The sequence below is a fragment of the Eutrema salsugineum genome, unplaced genomic scaffold (assembly GCF_000478725.1).
Source record: "Eutrema salsugineum unplaced genomic scaffold, Eutsalg1_0 scaffold_12, whole genome shotgun sequence".
Lineage (NCBI taxonomy): Eukaryota > Viridiplantae > Streptophyta > Magnoliopsida > Brassicales > Brassicaceae > Eutrema > Eutrema salsugineum.
Genome location: NW_006256895.1, coordinates 1,773,199 through 1,791,980, shown reverse-complemented (window position 1 = coordinate 1,791,980; position 18,782 = coordinate 1,773,199). Strand labels below are relative to the sequence as shown.

The 18,782-nt window shown below is 36.4% G+C and overlaps 1 protein-coding gene across 1 annotated transcript; it reads left to right on the top strand.

Moving 5' to 3' along the window:
* Window positions 1–4,262: 4,262 nt before the first annotated feature.
* LOC112089089 lies at window positions 4,263–15,383 on the top strand. The gene is made up of 5 exons (XM_024160061.1): window positions 4,263–4,562; window positions 12,414–12,556; window positions 13,465–14,940; window positions 15,023–15,286; window positions 15,356–15,383. Exons 1-5 carry the CDS (start codon window positions 4,263–4,265, stop codon window positions 15,381–15,383), a joined length of 2,211 nt encoding a protein of 736 aa, XP_024015829.1.
* Window positions 15,384–18,782: the final 3,399 nt, after the last annotated feature.

The window sequence follows — 18,782 nt, the reverse complement described above, 5'->3', positions numbered from 1 at the left end:
TTAGTTCTTCACCATAGGTTGTTCTTAAAGCTAATTCTGGACTGGCCACCTAGAACTTAGATCTCAGGTTAGTTGATTGACACGGAAGTGTAATTGAATAACTGGAAAGAACCTAGGGTGAGCAAAGTAGCTATTCGCAAAGGAATTTGGTTTAGCTGCTTTGTGAACATATCAAACTTGTGCTTAAAGCTGGTTTATGTCTTTAGGATTTGCAAAGGAATTTGGAATTCTGAGATTTAGACTTAGATAATTCTCGCAACGGAAGTTGGTTAGTTATAATTTCGTGATTTGAGTTCAAGAACCGTGCTTAAACCTGAGCCCTGATTAATCGATTGTTCTGCATTCATTGATATCCTGAGAAACGCCCTAGACCTAATCTCCACCCATCTGAACTTTACAAACGTTTTTACTGCATTCGTTTATCTTTATTTGCATTGCTATTTGCTTCTCATTAATCTGCTTAGCGTAATTCAATTCCTAATAGGTTTGAGCGAATCTCTCGTCTCTGTGGTTCGACCCCTACATACTACAATTGCACATCTGTGCTCTTGCAGAGTAGCTCCAAGAGCCAACAGCAGACCGGATATCACCAAGAGGACGATGGATTTTCACAATCCATCCCACCCTCTTCCTTAATGATAATCAGCTGGAACTGCCAGGGCCTGGAGAATCCCTGGACAGTTAAACGACTGCGGAGACTAAACGAAATATGGTTTCCCAGACATAATTTTCCTCACGGAGACAAAAAATAGTGATCTTTTTGTTCTCACTGAACTTAAAAGTTTAGAGTATGAATGTAGTACTACCGTTCCACCTCAATCTCTTGGATCTGGAGGTTTTGCTCTTCTATGGAAAGAAGAGATTGAGCTGGAGATCCTGTTACATTGTGAAAACTTCATCGACACTGCAATAAAGTTTAAAGGAAAAGCTTTTTATGCCACCTTTGTATATGGCCACCCAGAAAAAACAAAGAGACAAGCGGTATGGGAGCATATCATGTCTCATACCTCAGATCGTGATGCTCCCTGGTTTACAGTAGGAGATTTCAACGAGATCGTTGACAACTCTGAGAAGGCTGGTGGACCTGCTAGAGCAGAGGAATCATTTGTAAACTTTAGGTCTTTCATGTTGATATATGACCTTTATGATCTTTAGCATCATGGGACTTTTATATCATGGAGAGGAACAAGAAACAAACATTTTGTCAGATGCCGTCTGGACAGGTCAATGGCCAATAGTGCTTGGTTTGAGGCCTATCCCTCTGGAAAAAATGAATACCTAAGGTTTGAAGCTTCCGATCATAGACCCATGGTCATAAGCTTTGCGCCTGGAAAAAAGAAACGGGGCCTCTTCCGATATGATAGAAGCTTGAGAGACAATGCTGAGGTAAAAACTCTGATATCACAAACGTGGAAGGATCAAGGAAATGCACCGGTGGAACAAAGAATCTCCTGCTGCAGGAAAGCAATTATAAAATGGAAAAAAGATCATCACATAAATAGCCACAAGAAAATAGAAGAGAAACAGAAAGATTTGGAGGAGGCAATGACAAGTTCCACGAATAATGATGCGCTTATTACCCAAATCAACAATGAGTTGAAAAAAGCCTACCGAGCTGAAGAGGAATACTGGAAACAGCATAGTAGACAAATGTGGCTGGGACTAGGAGACAAAAATAATAGCTACTTCCACACTGCAACAAGAGGGAGACGAGCAAGAAACCACATCTCTGTCATTGAAAATAAGACAGGACAAAGCGTCTACGAAGAAAACCATATCACCTCTGCAATAACCGAGTATTTCCAGGAGTTGTTTACAATAAAACCTGAGAACCGAGCAAGCATTGTAGCGAATGCAATCTCACGGCGAATATCCTCTGAGGTAAACGACACTCTGATAGCAACTTCAACAGCTGAGGAAATCCGGTTTGCAATATTCGCTATTCATCCCGATAAGGCACCTGGTCCGGATGGCTTCGCTGCAAGTTTTTTTCACACAAACTGGGAATCAATCGGGCCAGAAATTGTAAAAGAGATTCAACTCTTCTTCTCTTCAGGAAAGCTCCCAGACCACATCAAAAAAACTCATATCTGCCTTATACCAAAGATCAAGGCCCCTAAAAAGGTCTCAGATTATAGACCCATAGCCTTATGCAACGTATACTACAAGATAATATCTAAAGTGCTCACAGCAAGGCTACAACCATTCCTAAACGATATTACTGAAGAAAACCAGTCAGCTTTTGTACCTGGGAGAGCAATATCAGACAATGATCTCATCACACATGAAGTGCTTCATTTCCTAAAACAATCAGAAGCAGATGTAAGAGGATCAATGGCTGTTAAAACCGACATGAGCAAAGCCTATGACCGGATAGAATAGGACTTTATCCAACTGGTTCTAGAGCATATGGGTTTTCACAAAAAATGGGTACAATGGATAATGGAATGTGTGTCTACAGTGTCATTCTCAGTGCTTGTCAATGGAACAGCAAGAGGAAGAATAATACCTCAAAGGGGAATCAGACAGGGTGACCCGCTCTCACTCTATCTATTCATTTTGTGCAACGAAGTTCTCTCAGGACTCTGCAAAAAAGCACAACAAGATGGAAAGCTGAATGGAATAAGCATTGCACGAAGAGCTCCAAAGATAAATCATCTCTTATTTGCGGATGATACCATGTTTTTTTGTAAGACGAACGAGAAAAACTGTACAACTCTGATGGGAATCCTCTCGTACTATGAGAAAGCGTCTGGGCAAATGATAAATAAAGGCAAATCTGCAATCACTTTCTCGAGGAAAACATCACAAGCAACTAGAATCAGAGTTAAAAGAGAGCTGGAGATTGAAACTGAGGGAGGAACTGGAAAGTACCTGGGGCTACCAGAGCTCGTTGGACGAAAGAAATCAGACCTCTTTAGTTCAATGGTTGATCAGATGAGACAAAAAGCTGTTTCTTGGTCTACCAAACAGTTATCTGCTGCGGGTAAAATGGTGATGCTCAAATCAGTGCTATCCTTGATGCCCACCTACACCATGTCATGTTTCAAGTTACCCATTGCCCTGTGTAAACGGATACAAACTATACTCACTCGTTTCTGGTGGGACTCAGACCCTGAAGCCAAAAAGATTTGCTGGGTTTCATGGGAAAGACTCACTAGGGGCAAAAAGGAGGGAGGACTTGGTTTCCGAGAAATACAGACTTTCAATGAAGCTCTCCTAGCTAAGCAAAGTTGGAGGATTCTCACTAGACCAGATAGCCTATTAAGCCGTATTCTCAAAGGCAAGTATTTTCAAGACTCATCTTTCCTGGAATGCACATTAACGGAAACAGCATCTCATGGCTGGAAAGGTATGTTAGTGGGAAGGGATTTGCTAAAAAAGAACCTGGGGATAGCCATTGGCAATGGCAGGAATACGAGTCTTTGGAAAGAAAAATGGATATGCACATCAAACCAAACCAGACCCATAGGACCTGCATTGGAAAAAGTCTATGAAATGAAAGTCGCTGATCTCTTACTGCAGAACACAAACCAATGGGATGGAGAAAAGATCATGCAACTGTTAACTGAATATGAAAGAGAAATACAAAGCATCAAAGTAAGTATCTGCGACGCCCCAGACCGCCACGTGTGGCTATCTACTCCTTCAGGGGACTACACAACTCGCTGTGGATACCACTCTGCTCTGCCTGAATGCCATGATGTTCCCTGGAACCATTTCCAAAACTCAGAATTTAGTTGGCAGAATGAGATATGGCGAGGCCATTTCTCAGAGAAAATAAAACTCCTCTTGTGGAAATCCATTCAGAAGGCATTACCAACAGGAGAGAACCTGTGTCGCAGGAAAATTATGGAGAGCAGTTCCTGTGTAAGGTGTGGGGAACCGGAAACAGACATCCACATTTTCTATCACTGCCCATTTGCCAAAAAGGTATGGGAACTAGCCCCTTTCAAAGAAGCCATCAATCTATTCTCAGTAAGAGACCTGGCATCTGGCATGATTGCTCTTAAAGGACTGACATGTCTCCCACCGATTGGAATCTGCAACGGTCCCCTTTACCCTTGGTTTTTCTGGAACATGTGGACAGCGAGAAACAGTAAAATTTTCAATGCAAGAATCTTCTCAGAGCAAGAGACTATAATCAATGCTATCAAGGGAGCCAGGGAATGGCAAGAAGCACAATCCCCAAAAAAATGCTATCCAAACCTTCGAGACTCACCTGGAAGTTGACTTTCCCGGAAAATGTGTTCCGATGTTTTATGGATGGAGCTTGGCACGAAGATACATTATCAGCGGGATTGGGATTTGCTTTTAAGAATCCACAGAATGAACTTATGACCCGGGGATTGCTCTCAGAAAACTTCGTCACTTCGGCTTTGGCCGCAGAAGGTATGGCGATTCGCTTTGCTCTCTTGGAGGCGATTGAAATGGGAATTAAACGGGTTGGGGTGACTTCGGATTCTAAGCAGCTGATACAGGCAATTTCGAAACGTCTTTCGATCACTGAGATCTATGGAATTCTCCAAGACATATCTCACGTGTCCTCTCAATTTGAATTTGTACGTTCATGTTCATATCGAGAGAGGCTAATGTGTTAGCCGATAAGCTTGCAAAAACTGGCCTCCGTACCGGTTTTGTGGTACAGGAGGAAAACCATCTGGTTTAATGAATGAATTCAATTTTCGACAAAAAAAAAAAGAACTATTATTTTTAATTTTGTCTCATATTTTTTTTTTTTTGCATTGAGATTAAATTATCTTTATTAGTTCAAAAATAAAGATTAAATCACATTTAAATCTGAATTATTTTTTATTCATATGTTTATGATGTTTTAATCTAAATTTAAAATTTGATTTAACTTATGCTTATGATTTTTTTTAAATTAGATTAAATTTGATTTAAATTATGCTTATGATTTAATGTTTGTAACACAGTTGAATTTAAATTAAATAGTTTATATAGGAACTAATAGTTGGGACAGATTTTAAGTTATGTTTTTAATCTTTTAGTTCAATTTTTGATTTTTTGTGATTTATTTTTATATATTTTTTTCTTTGATGATCCTAGCTGGTAATCTTTTCAATCCATTGTTTTTTACTTTCTTCCACTGAAATCTCCTTTTAGTGATCATTTTTACTTTTTGCAATTTACTATTTTCATTTTTTGTTCTCACATCTTTTCAATTGGTTCTATCTAGCGCTGGAACAGAGCCGGATATCCGGACTTTTCAAGGTATCCGGATCCGGCTCCGGATTTAACGGATAATCAATTTTACTATCCGGATCCGGATCCAAAAACTCCGGATATCCGGAGACCGAATATCCGGTTTGAACCGAATATTTACAGATATCCGACCGGATATCCGGTTTCGTTGATTTAAAAAAAAATCTTCAATTTTTAAAATTATAATAAGATAACATATATAATTAAAATGTATCATCATAGCAAAAATTACAAATACCAAAAATTTAAAAGCATTCAAGTAGCATTCAAATAACACAAAGTTTAAAAGTTTACATAACAAAAGAGAAAACAGTAATAGATAAGTTAATTTATCTTCATATTCTTGTATTATCTATTTTCATGTTTTCTCTCACAATCTGAAATAGAAAATTATCATGCAATATAAATTTCAATCATGTGTAAAAGAGTTAAACCAAAAACAATTTTCGAACATAATTAAAACAAAAAATTAAATGCATATCCAAAGATTTCAAAATTTTCAAAATCTTAATAACGGATAAAGGATATCCGATTTCTAAATTTTCTATTATCCGGATCCGTATCCGAAATAACCGAATACTTAATTTCACTATCCGGATCCGGATCTGAACTACACGGATATCCGGTTTTTACGGATCGGATAGGACCGGATACCAGATCGGATAGCGGATACCGGATAATAATTCCAGCCCTAGTTCTATCTATGTTCTCCATGCCTCTATAAATTTTATACTTATTTGTTACCATATTTGTTTTTGTCATTTTTTCTCTTTATCTTTTTGATTATTTAATGAATGTTCTTTTGTGTGTTTTTAATTTTCTAACTCTTATATTTGGTTTTAAAAAAAAAACTTGTTCTTCAGTTTTTGGAAAATTTTATTTTTATTATTTGTTTTTATTTTTTAATTGCTTTGCGAATAAATAATCTTTATTATTTCAAAAATAATCTCATCCATCCATTGTTTTTTTGAGTTTTTTTCATCTAAATCATGATTTAGTGTTAATTTATCAACTTTCTCAAATTACGAATTTTAGATTTTTTTCACACAGACACACACACATATATATATATATATATATATATTTATATTTATATATATTTATCACTAATTCTATCTTTTTAATTATATTTTTAATATTTTGTATATTTATTTGTCGTTGTATTATTTTTCTTTTCTTTTTATAATTTTCTATATTTTTTTAATTTGGTTATATTTTCAATTGTTTATTGAACATTATTTTTGGTACTGTAGTTTTCTTCTTATTTTTTTTATTTTTAAGATATTTAAAACTTGTTTAAACTATTATTTTTAATTTTGTCTCATATTTTTTTTCTTTTGCATTGAGATTAAATTATCTTTATTAGTTCGAAAATAAAGATTAAATCACACTTAAAATCTGAATTATTTTTTATTCATATGTTTATGATGTTTAATTCTAAATTTAAAATTGATTTAATTTATGATTATGATTTTTTAAATTAGATTTAAATTTAATTTAAATTATGATTATGATTTAGTGTTTGTAACATAGTTAAATTTAAATTAAATAGTTTATATAGGAACTAATAGTTGGAACATATTTTAAATTATGTTTTTAATCTTTTAGTTCAACTTTTGATTTCTTTTGTGATTTATTTTATATATTTTTTTCTTTGATGATTCTAGCTAGTAATCTTTTCAATCCATTGTTTTTTACTTTTTTCATTGAAATCTCTATCTAGTGATCATTTTTATTTTTTGCAATTTACTATTTTCATGTTTTGTTTTCACAATTTTTCAATTGGTTCTATCTATGTTCTCCATGCCTCTATAAATTTTATATTTATTTGTTACCATATTTTTTTGTCATTTTTTTACTTTATCTTTTTGATTATTTAATGAATGTTTTTTGTGTGTTATGATTTTCTAACTCTTATATTTTTTTTAAACTTGTTCTTCAGTTTTTGGAAATTTTTATTTTTATTACTTGTTTTTATTTTTTTAATTTCTTTACGAATAAATTATCTTTGTTATTTCAAAAATGATGAGTATAACGCACAGTAAAAAGGACCAAATTAAAATCTTATATTAGTTTTTTTATTTATACATAAAGTATATTTAAATTCAATTTGAGTTCAATTTTTATTATTTTATGATTTAATATTTTTAACACAGTAAAAATCAGATTAAATGGTTGATTTATTTATATTCAAAAAATAATTTGCATATGTATTAATAAGAGGAATAATTGTTAATTTCTTATTGGTTCTCAAATGCTGAGTTGTCAATCTTTGGAGAGTGCCCTTCATCTTTTATGTATTAGATTTATAATATCACCACTATTTCTTTATTGGACCGACCCTACTGATCTATAATTGATTTTATAACTAACGTTTGATTGTTACCGTTCCACAAAATATAGCACCTAAAATTTTAGATTTGATAGAACTGAACAAGAATATTCTGTTGATTATATCACTAGGTCAGTGAAACAAAATATTGATGATATATTAAGGGTATGACTTGGAAATTCCACTAAGGCAGTGAAAAAGTTGGTATAGCATGAAATTTGAATAATCTAAAGCCATGTCAGAATCAGAGGGTGACAAGTATATAGTTTACTTTGGAGAAAGCATCATAACTGATAACTCATCATCATTATGTAACATTAATTAATATTGGGTTATAAAGCTAATTAAACTATAGGTCTAAAAAGTAGTCATCGAACTACATTATCATGCAACTTCTAATCTTAGGTGGCCATTATGGAAACAATTCATTACTTTGTCATTTTATATGAACCTTTTGCTTATTGACTTATTGTTAGTATAATAATGTGTAGGGGATTTAACATAAAAGTAAGGACCAAAGTAACGCAAACATTTTGCTCTAAACAAAAAGAAAATCTTTTAGGTATACTGTATATATTTTGTAACTGAATTTGAATGATTATATTACTTCTCTTGTACATATACTATTAACAAAGAAAATATCTGTTTGGAAACTATTTTAATGTTAATCCAGTTTGTTTTAATAAATATAAATATTTGAAATAAATATAATTCTGAATTTAGGATGATATATAATTTTTGATATAAAATATTTAGAAAATTTTCATAGTAGGTTATTCTTTTTGTGAACAGCTACTCCACTTGCCAAACAAATTCAATTTAATAGAATATTTTAAAAATATTGTATTTTAATGTATATTTAAAAATAATTTCAAAAATGAATAAAATATTGTATTTTAATTTGTATATAAAAATAATTTCGAAAATTTAAATTTAGTTTGGAGTTTCTTAAATCAAAATCAGTTGTTATTATATCTTGCAATAATAATAAATCAGATATTAATTTAAATTTAATTTAGATATTCAAAATTAGACAATATTTTTATATGACCGAAATGTTAAAAATATTTAATAAATCTAAAATTCATAAAAATTCATATGTTGGTTAACTGTAGTTTTGATAAAAATTGTTATATGTATATAATTCTCTAATTTCTAGTGCGACATCCCACAACATTATCAATATAGGCATAACATAATATATCAAAGACGAAGGATGTATAGTTTACATGTTTGTCTATGCATTTTGCCGTTACAAATTTGTATACGTTTTGTGGAATGTGGTTTTGGGTGTAGTCAAGGAAATGGAAAACGTTCAGTATATATATACATATATTTAGAAATTTACAATGTAAAACAGATGTAATATGTTTTAAAATACATAAACTCGTGTGATCTTTTTTTCTAATTAGATTTCAAATTATTTAAAATAGCAGTTATTTACTTAGTGAAAAAAAACTTAAAACTATCATTATACCGAAAGCAATTTTATATACATACACTGACCATCAGCCAAGAAAACAAAGTCATCAGTGGTTTACCGTGATCGACTGGACATAACCATCAACGGAGTAGCTCTTATAACTTGTGCGTACCTCCAGCTCACGGGCGGAGGCACTTGAACGGTAGGAGGGTTAACTGACCCTATGAATTTTTTTTATTTAATATAAGTTTTTGAAATTTTGTTTTATTGACCCCACGGAAATATTTTTATTCACCCCTATAAATTTAAACCAAACCCAAATGTATGTTACATAATGGATCGATGTTTACAAATACAATAAAGCATTATAAATCACAAAGCTGCATTTGAAAAGGAAGAGAATGTGTCATTCCAATTAGGACTGATGTTGTAGCCAAGAATCCTATCACATATATCGCTGAATTTTTATGAAATTTAGAAAAAGAATTCTACTAGCCTTGGGCATTCGGGTATTCGGTTTGGGTCCGGGTAGGAACCGATCGGAGTCGCGTCTTTTGGGTATATAGAGTTGGTACTCATATAGGAACCGATCTGATTTTAGTTCGGTTTTGGTTCAGAACTGATTTTTTCGGGTTGGTTTGGGTTTTAAATTAAAGAACCGAAAAACTTGGGTTATGATTTGTTTCGAGTCTAAACAGAACCAAAAAACCTAAAACATACCCGAAGTTGAAAAAAAAACACACCAAAATTCACAAACATATCCAAATCATAAAGTTCAAAACCTGAAATGCAATAACATGTCCGAACAATAACATAACAGGGTTTAAAACCTCTTACAACTATTGTCCGTAACACATAAAGCAAGATTTCAGCTTAACATGCTCACCAAAAGATTCAAAAGTATTTTAAAGTTCAAACTTGAAACATAAAGTAAAGAAAAAAGAGTAGACACCAATTCACACACATGAAATTGGCATTTGATTCTTGGCTATACCATGATTCTTGTCTTGAAGACCTACAATATAATGTCATGAATAAAGAATCAAATGCCAATTTCATCACATCAATGTTCTTGCGAATATGAACTAATGTTTACCTGTTTATCTTAAATCTGATTCAAATGCGCTTTCACTTCTCACACTTTAGTTGCTTTGCATGTTGAAATCAGGATTGTTCTCTACAAAAAAGAAAAAAAATGAAGCTTGCAAATGAAAAATATAAACCAGAATTAAACCAAAGAAAACCTTTTGCTCACTCTCATAAGATCATCTTGCAACTCCACATCTGCAAGAAGTTGTTCAATGGTTGACACTCCTTTTTCGTTGATGTGAATCTCACATTTTAGCCATTGCTTGATGCACATCAACACCTCGAACATGTAGTGTGTCAAACAAGACCTATATGGGTCCAATACTCTACCGCTTGTCCTGAATGCAGAATATGAAGCTACTGAAGACACTTATAGTTCTAAAATATCCCTAGCTATTAAAGACAGAACCGGAAACCGTGGACTGTTTTTCTTCCACCATGATAAGACATCGTAGTCTTGATTAACCATAAGTTTTGGTTTCTCAATACTCTCTTTCAAGTATAACTCCAAATCATTAGTCGAGTCTTCAGTTCCTGTCTCTTGTACAAGTTGAGCATATATGTTATCCATTCTTTAATAATCAATACCACTACGCAGAGTCCTTCTCTCAAAAACTTCACCTCTATGAGACTGAAAAGATGATGCTTGTGACTGAGTCGACGATGCTCCTTGCGATCCATCACTAGCAGTACCATTCGGCCCTCCACTAAACCACTATATTCATCATACAACGACTTCAAGATGAGCTTGACTGAATCATACACATGCATTGCCTCAGCACTTTCTTTACCATAAAGCTCTTCAAAAAAAAGCTGAGAAAACTTCATCTTCTTCCTTGAATCAAAAACACTCGCTACCATCATCAGCCGGTTCATTTCAACTTTTTCTATATTTGCAAACAGATTCCAATACTTGTCTAACTTACCAAGCATAGCTGAGGCCTTAGTAGACAAATCCAAGTCAGGACCACTACCTGAGCTTAATGCTTTGATGTTTGTAGTAATGGTTACTATCATTGTATAGCTTATGGGTTGTGAAAGTTTTTGAAGCTGAAAGGACCAATTTGGAATTATAAAAAATGATAAGGAATTGAACTAACATGTCCACTGCTTCCTAATCATACGTTATTGGTGGTCCAATCCTCTTTTTCCCCCTCTATTTCTTCCAAAAAGTACTCACCATAAGGTATCTTCGACTACCATCTTCTCAAATGCCACTCTAAACTTCACTACTTGTTCTAACATGAGATAAATTCAAGTTCCATCTAGTCTTGACATCTAAGAGAAGGCTTCCTCTTGTCATCTTTCCAGTTTCCACACGAAACTCAAAAGACTTTTGTCTGTTAGTTGAAGACCTCATATAGTTAATTAATCCCATTACGAATAACAGCTATACTATTATCAACCTCTTCCAAACTTTCTCTCATAATCGAATTCAAAATATGTGTAGCACACCATAAATGAAGAAACTGACCTCGGAAGACCAATGCATCATTTCTGTGTAGACTGAATGCTTCCTTGAATCATCTCATAGCTGAACTATTAGCAGTGGCATTGTCCACAGTTATGCAGAAGACTCTCTTTATTCCCCACTCTTCTAAACACTCAAGCAATACATTAGAAATCGTCCTTCCCTTATGATCATTGACGTTCTTGAAACTAATGATTAACTTCCTTAATTGCCAAGTAGTATCGATGCAGTGAGCTGTTATAACCGTATAACTAGCTCTGGTATATAGTGCTATCCATATATCTGTCGTCAGTGACAGCCTCTGTTTGTTCTGTTTAAGAATCCTCTTCATCGCAGCTTTTTTTGCATTGTACATCGCCACAATGTCTCTTGTGGCGGTTCTCCGAGAATGAGAAGGATACAGTTGCACTTTAAATGTAAAATGTTTCCAAGCTAAGCTTTCTATAAAGGCTAATGGCAGTTCTGCTAAGACTAAAATCTCATTTGCGGCTTCCCTAACTACAGATTCGGAAACCTTACCTATTCCCAGATTTCGAGATTTCCAGCATCAGGAGTTAGCACGGTTTGATCACTTTTTTTGTTAGCAGCTTTCCATGACATGAATTCCTTGCAGCTGTCCATGTGTTTTTCTCAGATTTGATGTGCCAGACTTGGTTGGACAGCCAAACTCTTTACCACAGTAGTTACAATTACAACAAGTGTAATTGTTTTTATGTCTTTTGAAGTGCTCCCAAAACTTTGATCTCGTCTTCATCCTTAACTTAGAACCAGAAGCACTCTCTCCTTCAACTTGTTTCTCTTGCCCTTGCCTTTTGCACCAGGAGTTGGTGTTTCAACATCTTCTTCTGGTCATTTTTCTTCATCTACCTCAGATTGATTTTGTTAGAAGCCTAGTGGTGGCGATGAAGAGGGTGGTGGCGATGAAGAGGGTGGTGGCGATGGAGAGGGCTTGGACCGCTTGTTGGCTAAGTATTCCACTTCTGATATTTGGGTTTGATTTTATGAGGGATAAAGGGTTTGATTCTTCGAGGCTGCGGTCGAATAAAAAAAGATTAGGGAGTGCAATCGACAAAAGTTTTTGTTAAAAATCTAGGTATGTAATTATAATTTGTTGATTAAGTGTTTTTTCGGATATCCAAATACCCGATTAGTTTTTGTTAATATTCGGCACCGAACTATACCCACGGGTCTAAGATCTAAGATCCATCGGGTATAATGCCGCTATTCGAACCCGATCTGAACCGATTTTTTCAGGTCGGTTCTGGTTCCGGTATTCGAATCCGGAAAAAATGATCAGGCCTAAATCCTATCACATATATCCCTGAATCCTATCATAAAATGTTGTCGAAATGATATATAGGTGTATATGCAAGAAAAAAAAATGCTCCCAAGATTCATCTTCACCATAAAACAAGCAATGGGAATGAACGTTCTCACCCACATCATGTTGATTAAGAGACATTTTTACCAAAAATTGCAAAAAAAAACCTAAGGAATCTTTTTTTCATGTAAAAAAACCTAACAAAAAACTTAGTGCAAATTAAAACCTAAGTTCTTAATTTGGTGCAAATTAAACCCTAGACTCTATTTCTGTTAAATCACTAACGGAAGCCAAAACACACCGTTTTCTGTGATTTTGCATACGACACAGAGTATTGAAACCTTGTGGCGATTGATAAAAAAACGAAGATCTCTCGGCTGAGAAAAAGAGAAGAGTAAACCCTAAAACCGATTTGAGAAGAACATAAATGTGAGAATTTCAGTTGTTAAGGTCATCATCTTCGTCCTCACCTTCGTTCATGGAGTAAGAGTTCCAGTTTTTTTTTTTTGTTCGGACTGTAATGTCGTTTAGTATAATACTGAATAGCTTCCCAATTCTGCGTAATCTTAAAATCAATTCTGCAATGTTTCTGTATAATGCAGGGGGTACGATTTAAACATTCATGCAGGTGGGTATTGGACTTCAGATGGGTTGTATTTAGGTGGGGATACTCATGTTGTACGGGTGGACGCAGGCTGGGAACTGAAGAAGAAAAGTCTTAGTGACATAGTTATGTCAAAAGGGTATAATGATAATATGGATACATTTTCTTATTTTCCCTCTGGAATAGAAGGTAGTGATAAGAAGGAGTTAGAGAACGATAAAGATTTGGAGGAATGGAGAAGATGCTGGGATGGAATGGCAACAATAAACATATATGTTGTGAGAAGTGATGATCCAAATCTTCTGCGATTTAGGACTGATGATCATATAAGTTCAGATTCTAACAGTGAATCTGACTCTGAAGACGGCGAGACCGAGGAGAGTGAATCCGAGAAAGAAGTAGAGGGAGTTCGGTATTATTCAGACAATGACGAGTTAGTTGGAGAACATAGTTCATTCCATATAGAGCAGGTTTTCGAGACCAAAGAAAGTTTCAAGAGATCTATTGAGAAGTATGCAGTTAAAGGACAATTGAACATTGCATTCAAGAGGTCTGAAAGCAAGAAGGTGACAGCTATCTGTGCAGAAGAAGACTGTGATTGGAGGATATATGCTTCTATTAACAGCGGTTCTGATGGAAAATTTGTGGTTAGAACATATGATGATGAACATAAGTGTTCATGGAGCGGGAAAGTTAAGCTGTATACAGCAAGGAAAATTGCTGCTGATTTTGTGAATGAATTCAGGATAAATCCAATGTCTAGCCGTGTGATTAAAGGGAGATTGGAACAAGATCGAATAAATATGTCAAAGGACAAATGTCAAAGAGCACGTGAGATATGCCGCCAAACACTTGAAGATCAGTATACGGAGCAGTTTTCTAGAATGTGGGACTATGTCCTTGAGCTGCGAGAGTCGAATCCTGGATCCACTATTATACTTGGAACAAACGCTCAAGTGTTTGAGAAGTTTTATGCGTGTTTCTATTCTCAGAAACATGGATGGAAGAAAGCTTGTAGGCGTATTATTCATCTTGATGGAACACATCTCAAAGGCCGCATGAAAGGTCTATTATTGAGTGCAATTGGTCGAGACGCTAACGATGAGATGTATCCTATTGCTTGGGCAATCGTACCTGTGGAAAATAAAATCCACTGGAAGTGGTTTCTTGAACTTCTGCAAGATGATTTGGAGTTTAACAGCGGAAACGGTTTGACACTGGTTTCAGATCAACAAAAAAGACTGATAGGTGCCATCAAATTGGTATGTCCAGATGTTGAATATAGAATGTGTGCTTGGCATATTTTGGGCAATTTTAGGAAGAACCATGGTGAATCACCTCTACTCAAAACTGCTTTTTGGAAACTTGCCCATGCTTATAACATAAGAGAATTTGAGAGTGCACTTAATGATATGAAGATAATAAGTTCAAGTGCTCATGCCGATATCCTGAAGTATGCTAGGCATTGGTCCAGGTTATGCATCCCTTCTTAATGATATTTAATAATACTGTTTTATTTTTCTTATTGATTGGTTCTTAATTGTTTGGTGATGCAGAGCTTTTTTCAATGATCACGTAAAATCAGATGTTGTGGAAAATAACATGAGTGAAAGTTTCAACAATGTTATAACTCTTGAGCGTTATAAGCATGTGATGGTGTTGTTGGAGTTCATTCGCCGTTACGTTATGCACAACAATAAAAAAAAGTTAGCTGAGATACAAAAGTACAAAGGATACGTAACACCTCGTGTTAAGGCTGAGCTTGATCTCCGGAAGCGGAAATCATATGACTGTCAAATTTATCCATCAGGAAGAGGATGGTATGAGGTCGATCATAAAAAGAAAAAATATGTTGTGAATGTCAGGGGTGATGTTTCGTGTGCTTGCAGGTTTGACAATAATTTTATTGGGTTATAATTGTTGTTTCGTTGGTTAGATGCTTACTGTTTTGTATTTAAATTTTTTTTATGCAGACAATATGAATTGAGTGGAATACCATGTGCTCACATGATCAAAGCACTATGGGAAGATAACAAAAAAAATAAACCAGAAAATTATGTCTCAGGTTGGTTCCTCGCTTGCAGATGGGAGGAGTGCTATGAAGAGAGGTAAAGACCAGTTAATGGGATAAATATGTGGAACAGATGCAAAGATGTAAAGGTCTTGCCTCCACCCGATAAAATTCCTCCGGGAAGACAACCGAGCAATGACCGAAAACGTGCAGTATGGGAAAAGAAGCCAAAACATAAGAAAAAACCAAAAATTCAGATGGTAAGAAACCTCTTGGTCTATTTTTTATTATCATTCTTATTTTGTAGAACTCTTATTTTTCTTAGCTGATTTATCTCTTTGTAGACATGCAGCAAATGTGGTTTAACCGGCCATAACAAACAAACTTGTAAGAACAAGGTGGTGGCTTCATCATCAACTGCACCAAAACGAGGGAGAGGTCGACCTAGAAAGATTGTCCAAGGCGTAGAAGAACTCTCACAACCATCTCTTTTAAGTCAGCCAAATGTTGCAGAGGTAAGATCACCCCTTCTATTATTTTTTCTCCTTAAATATTCTGTGTTTCATTAATTTTTAACTTGTTTTGCATAGGATTCTCATGGAGTATTTCATAGCTCTTTCACGGGTGATGATTATATTTGCACCGGACGAAGAGTGGTGGATACAAATACTAATGAAGTTATACCTTGTTCATGGACCCAAAGGATGACCCAAACAGTGGAATCGAGGTTCCGGAAGCACATTTGTCCGTACCGAATGGACCTATGACGCGATCCAGAGCTAAGAAGCTGGCAGGAACGGTCCAGGCTGTACTTAATGGGATCAAGATTGGACCAGGCGACCCAGCATCACCCAAGATCGTGACCGTGCTCATGAACGCCGGCTGTAACTAATCTGGTCCGGGTGATGGTTTAATACTCTTTTTCCTTACACCCGGGTTTGACCGGGTGGGGTTTTAACGAGGTTAAGTCCATTGCCCATCTCTCGACCTAGGATTGGTTTACGGTCTGGTTCATGGGTCGGAATAGCAAGAGTCATTTTCGGCTTGGCAACTCAAGAGTCAGTCAAAGGCCAGCCGAAGAGTCAGTCTTTAGTTCATTTATTTCGGTCAAGACTTTATTAATTTTTCTGTCATTTTCGAGTTTGTCTCTTGAGCTACTTCGCCTGCTATATAAAGGCTTGTTCCCCTTCTCATTTTCAGCAATTCACTTATCAAATAAAATCTGAGTTTTCTCCTTTGTTCTTTTAGAACTTTTTCGATTCCTTAGGTGGTTAGCCTCTTGAATCTTTTCGGTTTATCAAGTTCAATCCATAGAACTTGACGCAGCCTTCACCCAGTTGTCTCGTTGGGACGTTCAAGTAGTTAAAGGGGCTTAGGGATTTTCGGGAACCTAGTTCTCACGCCTTAACATCCTTTTTCCGCGGATCCAATCAGCCAGCTTAGTCACCCCCTTGTTTCAAGCCTTTCACCGCGAGTTTGGGCCTAAGGATCTTCGGGTTCCAACCCACCCCTTAGCATCTTCTCCGTGAATCCGTTTGGAGTCAAGGATCTATCCATCCGATACCGACCAAGTGTGTGCCGTTCTTTGGGAATTCGTATCAAGTGGTATCAGAGCCACGCACTTGAAGAAAGCGGTATTATCTATCTTTTTGTCTTTTCAAATTCCGTTTTATCCTTTCTTTCTTTTGTAATTCCTGATCTATTTAAAAAAAAAAAAAAAAAAAAAAAAAAGAAGAACCAAAGTTTAAAAAAAAATAAAAAAGAGGGATCTGTGGAAATCAAAAATCTTTTCTCTCTATCTTCTCTTTTCTTCATAATCGCTTGATATTCTGAATTGGTTTAGAGTTCTACATCGAGTCTTGATTTAGTTCTCTTAGAACCGAGGAGATTCTCTTGAGTGTTTGTGAGATCATTAAGAGGGTTGAGTGAAACACCGAGTGAAACACTTAGTGAGAATTTTTTTTTACTAACTTGTCTGTTTGTTTTGCGAGGTACTATATGTCTTCTAGCGAAGATCCATCCTCTATTCGGTCAAAGGAAGTAAGAAAAGTCACTATGAACCATAGGCTGGACCAGATTATTCAGTTGCTGGATCACATGAACCAGCGTATGGAACGATTGGAAGTGGATCAGCCTAGACGGGACAGAGGAGCTGATCGCAGTGACCAGGAGGACCCAACCCGGAGGGAGAGAAATCATAACCGAAATGAGTATGTCGGAGACAACCCATTCTACGCTGACGGTCATACCTCGGGTGGTAGTCGGGTACGACCCAGACGCGGCCGAGAAGATAGACGTGGTCAAAACCCTGTACCGAACCACGGTCGTGAGAGATACAACCCAGATCCAAACCGCGGCCATAACCGGGAGGAGGTTCGACAAGACCGTAACAATCAAGGGCGGGAACAATACGAACCTGAACCAGTCCAAGCCCGAAACGACAATGACCTTGGAGGCATGAAGCTGAGGGTTCCATCTTTTTATGGTACAACCGATCCAGATGCGTTCCTTGAGTGGGAAAAGAAGATCGACATTTTGTTTGGTTGTCAGAACTTCTCAGAAAGAAAGAAGATCAACCTGGCTGCCACCGAGTTCCATGGGTACGTGGTAGACTGGTGGGACCAAGTTGTTACCAACCGAAGAAGGAACGGCGACCGACCGGTCGAAACTTGGGACGAGATGGCACGGATGATGAGACGCAGATTCGTACCGAGCCACTACCATCGGGAGTTGCACACTCGACTCAGACGTTTGACCCAGGGATCCAAGAATGTTGAGGAGTATTACCAAGAAATGGATCGGCTAATGCTGAAAGCTGATACGGTAGAACCGGAGGATGCGACCATGGCCCGGTTCTTGAGTGGCCTCAACCGTGATATACAAGACCGTATGGAGCTGCAGGACTATCGGGACATTGGAGAGAAGTACCACAAGGCGGTCTTAGTGGAACAACAGCTGAAACGCAAAGGCAAACCGACCCGCCTATGGTTCCAGTTCGCGACCTACAGATAAGCCGAGCTACCCATCTCGATCCGACGCTAAGCCCAGGACGGATTCCAAACCCAGCTCTTCTGCACCCGACTTCAAAGGAAAAGCCGAGGCTACACCGGCTAGACACCGCGACATTGAATGTTTTAAGTGTCGGGGTAAAGGTCATTATGCTAATAAATGTCCGAACCAACAAACCATGTTGCTTCTTGACTCAGGTGAAATCGTGTCCGACGGAGAGGATACTGGACCGATTTATGATGATGAGGGAGATGAGGAACGAGCAGCAGAAGGTGAATTGCTCGTTGCCCGGAGAG